This window comes from Danio aesculapii, chromosome 23 (assembly GCF_903798145.1).
Source record: "Danio aesculapii chromosome 23, fDanAes4.1, whole genome shotgun sequence".
Taxonomy (NCBI): Eukaryota; Metazoa; Chordata; class Actinopteri; order Cypriniformes; family Danionidae; genus Danio; species Danio aesculapii.
The window spans coordinates 46789058-46795327 of NC_079457.1; the positions used below are offsets into that span (position 1 = coordinate 46789058).

At 34.7% G+C, this 6270-nt stretch overlaps 1 protein-coding gene across 1 annotated transcript in view; it reads right to left on the minus strand.

The window, feature by feature from the left end:
* The window catches only part of top1b (DNA topoisomerase Ib), a 36721-nt gene extending 31374 nt beyond the window's left edge, over positions 1-5347 (minus strand). Inside the window, 5 exon segments of the mRNA XM_056449496.1 lie at positions 534-583; positions 1534-1615; positions 1779-1875; positions 4931-4955; positions 5198-5347. Of these exon segments, the coding sequence (XP_056305471.1) occupies positions 534-583; positions 1534-1615; positions 1779-1875; positions 4931-4955; positions 5198-5230 (287 nt within the window). The 5' untranslated portion in view covers positions 5231-5347.
* Between the last annotated feature and the right edge of the window lie 923 nt (positions 5348-6270).

Below are 6270 nucleotides of genomic sequence, written 5' to 3' on the forward strand. Positions count from 1 at the left end.
GTTTTGGATCATGCTTAGGTGCAGTGTTTCGAAACACTTGCGCTTCGGGATCTCGACACTGTGTTGAAACGTCAGTTTCATGTTAGCCATCCCTAGTTTTGAACCCTTGCCTTGGTTTATTGTTTATGTTGTTTTGCTGCCTGTACTGACCTTTCACCGGTTTTAACTACAATCTTGGATAACCTTTATGCTCCGGTTTTGACTGTTGCCTGCCTGACTACTCTTCTTAATAAACTGCACATGGATCCTCACCTCTGTTGTCCCAGACCATTACGTGACAATAAGTAACTAAATACCAAATTCACTTCGTTTTTTTCATGACAAAAATACAAGATTGTAATATAATGCTTTTATAATTAAGTTTCCCCAACACTATTTCTGACTGTGTAAAACATGTAAAACATTTAAGTTGTAAAAAAGAATTAAAAACCCTGAAACAAGATGGTTTTCTTAGTATATATTTTGAATAATCAATATATTATAATCTGCAAGTCTAAGAAGTGACTTAGAAATTAAGCAAACCGCTGTCTTACCTCACAAATCCATTCTCTTTATCTCGATATTTCCCATCAGCACCATGAAACTTGAAAAAAGAAGATCAAAAAGCACCCAAAATATGATTATAAACAGAAAGAATATTTTAATAACCGAAAATGTTTTTAAAACAGTATGTGTATTTAAAGACGGTGTGAAATCAAAATGTACAATGCTTATTTGGCTACTAAACATTGTGAACAATTAATCTGTGCAAGTTTTATACGCTGGAAATTAAAATTGTAATGGTAATCTTCAATCAACGTCTGAGCATGTGCTCTGTGTTCGAGGGGGCGGTCCTTCTCTGATTATGTCAGTTTGATGCTTCAGCCACTATATTTTAAACCACGCCCCTTTTTACATTAGTTCGCTATGAGGGAATGATTTGCAAGAGAAAGCCCTGCCCCCTACCAAAGAGCATAGAATCACCAAGAGGCGACACTCTAGTGCGATTTGGGAAACAGCCACTAGATGGTGCGGCGGCCATTTTGGAATGAAAATTCCAATAGAACAACAGCATATTATAAGTCTGTGAAATAAACTATTAAAAGTGCTGATGATTGTGATGGTAAGTGTTGTATTGACGTCTTTCAGGTTGTATCTCAGCTTTAATGCACTTTTAAAATAAATAAATAAAAAAACAAAGCAGCTGCTTGCCATCGCAACAGCAATAAGATCCAATGGACGGCTGTCGCTTTCACTCCAAAATGGCGGAACCGCGGGACGCTTTGCTGTTGCAATGGAACGTTCTATTGAGTGTCGCCTCTTGGTCATTCTAAGCTCTTTGACCCTACTCAATATTCCGTTTCAGGAAGTACATCAACATACTAAAATAAAAGTCTCAGTAACATCCGGTTTAAAAATGCTTTAAACACACACACACACACACACACACACACACACACACACACACACACACACATACACACACACACACACACGACACTTAATTTCATTGATTATATTTCATAACCCCAGACTAAGAAAATGAGGTCAAACCTTTTCTCCTTTTCTCTTTCTTTGTGCTTAAGTCTGTCTTTTTCCTCTCTCTATGCTTCTTCTCTGAAGATCTTTGTGTTCACTGTAAAATCAAATGGAAACAGAAGAGTTTTTACTTTAAGACAACGAATAGACATGAATTACAGAAGATCAACATTCCAGATGCTAAATAATACATTCGTCTGCTGGAGGTTTAATACCTACAAATTATTAGTGGAAATAATGGAAGTGATGTAAGGAATCACCTGTGTCCGTTCTTTGAGTTTTCCCGCTCTTTATTTCTCTTCTGTTCTTTATGACCATGCTCTCTGTCTTTATGTTTGTCCTTGTGTTTGTGTGAATCTGAGCCAAAAACAAGGAAAGTTTCACAAACACTTTTCCAGGCCACTAAGGATATAATACTAACCTGACTACAGTAACACTATTATAACATACTGGGTGTCCAAACTCAGTCCTAAAGGGCCAGTGTCCTGGAGAGTTTAGCAGCAATGCTAATCAAACACACCTGAACCAGCTAATCAAGCTCTTACTACATATACTAGAAACTTCCTGGCAGGTGTGTTGAAGCAAGTTGGTGCTAAACTCAGCAGAACCGAGTGTGGATACCCATGCTGTATAATTCATTCATTCATTTTCTTTTGGGCTTAGTCCCTTATTAATCAGGGGTTGCCATCACTGGGAAACATCCATACACACTCATATTGTACACTACGGCCAATTTAGCTTACCCAATTCACCTGTACCGCATGTCTTTGGACTGTGGGGGAAACCGGAGCACCCAGAGGAAACCCACACCAACAAGGGGACAACATGCAAACTCCACAGAAAAATGCCAACTGACCCGGCCGAGGCTCGAACCAGCGACCTTCTTTTTTTATTGTAATAATATTTTATTGTAATTATGTGGCTGTTACAGCTTCCCTCTTCTGATTCAGCTTCCACTTCAGCCCTGTTCAGCTCACAGTCGAGCAGAGATATTGTGTGTGTGTGTGTGTTCTCCTGCTTTTATGCGATTTAATGATATTTGTCAAATAATTGGTGGTTTTAGTCACAGTACGTTGCAGGCTCATGTATTGACAATCCATAACTGATAACCGATAATAATGATGATAATGTAACAACAATGATCTTGTTTTTGCTGAGTATATTACTGGCAGGCGGTTTGAATGAGTGTTTATGGAGTAATATCAGTACACACAAACTTCAAACAAGCTCAAGTGTAAGTGAGATAAGAAACAAGCACAACGACATGAACAGGATAACACTCACTTCTGCTGCTGCTGCTTTTAATTATTAGTATTGCCTATTCAATCTATGCAGTTTGGGGTCTATATACAGTCCAATATATATATATATATATATATATATATATATATATATATATATATATATATATATATATATATATATATATATGTGTGTGTGTGTGTGTACAATGCACTGAATAAAATGAGTATGAATATTGAATATGAATAAATTGAATATAATTTTTAGATATTTTTCAGTGAATAAAAACCAATACATTTTGCTTAATTTAAAAAAGACAGTTTTATTTAACCAATATATCCATTAAATAAGAGTTTGGTCACCGAACCTCTTTGGAAATAGAAAGAAAATACATTTAAATTCAAATTATTAATTGCAAAAAAATTACAAACTACAAAATTTCAACTTAATTTGATATATTTTTTAATGTTTCTCTTGATTTTACCTGTTTATTAAAGTTTTATTTAAAATTTTACAATATTGATTTGAATGTAGTAATCTTTCACTGTGGTCTTGAGTTTTTTTTAATTAGATTAGATCCAGTTTTGTCTTTGCTACTGAGTAATATAATGTATATGCACAAATATATTATTGTAAAGCATCCTGTAGAAAATATTAATTTAAAAGAATATCTCTATGACAATTAACCATGGATTTAATGCAATGTCGCACATGTAATCTATTGTTTTTGGTGCGATAATAATTTGTATATTGACAGTTTCACCACAAACACCATGCTTTTTATTGACACCCTATGGTTAATTTGTGGTTACCATGATATTTAGGTTTCATTTTGTATAAAATCTGTGGCTAAAGTAAGGATTACCACATTATTACACCACATTATTATTACAACTGTAAAATGTCCTTGTACTGTGTAATACCATGATACTAGAACATCAAATCTTTATGTTCACAATCATAGTTTTGGCCAAAACGCCATAGATGATTATAGCTGTTACTAATAGTTAAGCACTAATAAACCACAACGCTATCAGGAACACCCATATTAAAAAATACTACAGTAATCTATAGTAAATAAATGCTAAAGTGAATTATTGTGTATACTGTTATATTATAGTACAGTCTTTGTTAATGAATGCTACATACTGTCATACTATCATGAACTGATAATCTTTAATAAATACTGTGGTATACTTGTTTTTACGGCAGTAAACTGCAGTTTATTCTAGTACAATATACACTATAGTTGTGGAAAACTATACAAAGTATATTATACTGTATATATTATAGTATTTGCAACACTTTGATAATAAATGCTAAAGCATATTGGAGTATTACTAACTGTTATGAACTGTAATAATGTAGTAAACTTTAGTTTTTACTACAGTAAACTGGTATATTGTAGTATCATATATCATATAGTTGTCAATAAACCATACTATAATAAAGAATATTATACTGTAGTATTAACTATTGTGAACTGTAACAAATACCGTGGTACTTCAGTTTTTACTGCAGTAAACTGGTGTGTTGCAATATAATATACCCTATAGTTGCGGAAAATGTAACAACTAGTTTAAATTACTATAGTTGTTGTGTTACAACAGCAACTATAGAATTAGCACAACAGATTAATACTTTACTTGTCCAGTACAAAAACACTTGAATTGCTATAGTATTTCTTTATATGGCCACTCTCATCTAAAAGTGATGACATGAAATGCAAAAAGCCTTCTCACACGTGTGTGTATTATGATTTTACTGTAAGAAATCTTCAGTTTAGCGGGTGGCAGGGCTGTTTGTGAGTTATATGAGTTATTACTGCTGCTGTCTTTCTCGCAGATCTGCTGCTAGGTTTAGAGGAAAAAAGAAAATGGCGCAGAGACTAAGTCCTCACGCATCCTTTCCCCACTTTCAGCGGTCAAAATCAGCCCGTTAGCCTTCGGATCGACCCGATGACAGTCGTTTTCGCTAATCGATCTACTTCTCTGTGTAAAAGTGTCCTCGGTGTGAGGCATTCGAGGCGTTAAGTGTGATTTTTCAGCGCTGTTTTTGAACAATAGACGGCAGGGAGAGCGGCGGACGGGACTTAGTCTCTGACGCCATTTCGGCTCCATCTCACTGTAACTGTCATGAGCGCTTCATAGCACTGTAAATCAACACTTACTGTACTCCACAGAGCCGGACTCCACCTGAAACACACATGCATACAACATTTAAATATATTATCTTACATTACAGTAACACACACGCAGGTTATCAGAAGATATTCGCGGTTAAGTTGGTGTTTCGCGATAAACATATTTTGTTTGCACGGACAATCCTAACTTTTGGTTTGCAAAGTCCGCGCAATAACGGAGCGTTTTTATTATTATTTATATAAAGGTAAATGAGATTAATCCAACGGAATGGTGTATATGTCCGAAATGGGTACCTGGCGGTGTTTGTGAGCAAGATCTCCACTCATGCTGGGACTCTGATGATGAAGAGTGTGATGATGAAGATATTGACTGGAAATGACAAAGAAGCCGGTTTTTGAAAAGCTGTGACAGAAATGATGACAGAGTTCAGCCGTCGAGCAAAGTCTGACTGTACCGACAGTGCGCATGCGCGGCTTGCGTTAAAAAACACACACGAGTACATTCTGGACTCAACACACAACATTACAGAAACTCTTGTCTCATCTACTCACATCCAAGTTTAAGATCTAAAGCAAGTTTTAGCAAGTTCATATATCACGTGGGCATTGTATTGTGTCATATATTGTGTGGCCTTTGTTTTTGAAGCAGAATGTATGTGAATAAGTCTTATAGGGATAATACGCCCAAAAATGATTTGTTCCTCATTCACTTGTTCCTCACAAACGATTTTGGAGGAAGCTAGAAATCTGCAATTGACCTCCGTTTGTTTCTCCTATAATGCAAGTCAGTGGTTACAGGTTTTCAGCTTTCTTCGAAATATCTTCTTTAGTGTTCAACAGAAGAACGAAACGTTTGGATCCACTTGAGGATCATTATAGTGAGTGAAATGTCTATTTAATGTTGTTTAGGGGTTTTTTTTTCTAAAGGTATTCAAATTACTCTAATTCCTGTTTTATTAACTCGTGATTTTGTATTTAAAAGCCTAGTTCAAAACACTCTAAATTATAAAAAGGATGTTAATATTTTACTGTTTATTCATAGGGGTCCAGCAGCAAACGTGCAACGATAATATAACTATCTGACGTTTTTGTCAAAATTGAGTTACTGACATTCTTATTAAATGACAACATATTTACATTATGGGATGTTTTTTTTAATAAGTTGTTTACATTTTAAGACTTTTTATTTAAAAAAAAAAAACATGTTACACACATACTGTTTTCTATGGAATGCAAAAACTTTGAAGCTCAATATGTCAGAATCATTCAGAACGCAGACAGAACCTTATAATTCTAAGGTGATGATATATATATATATTATAATATATAATATATATATATATATATATATATATATATATTATATA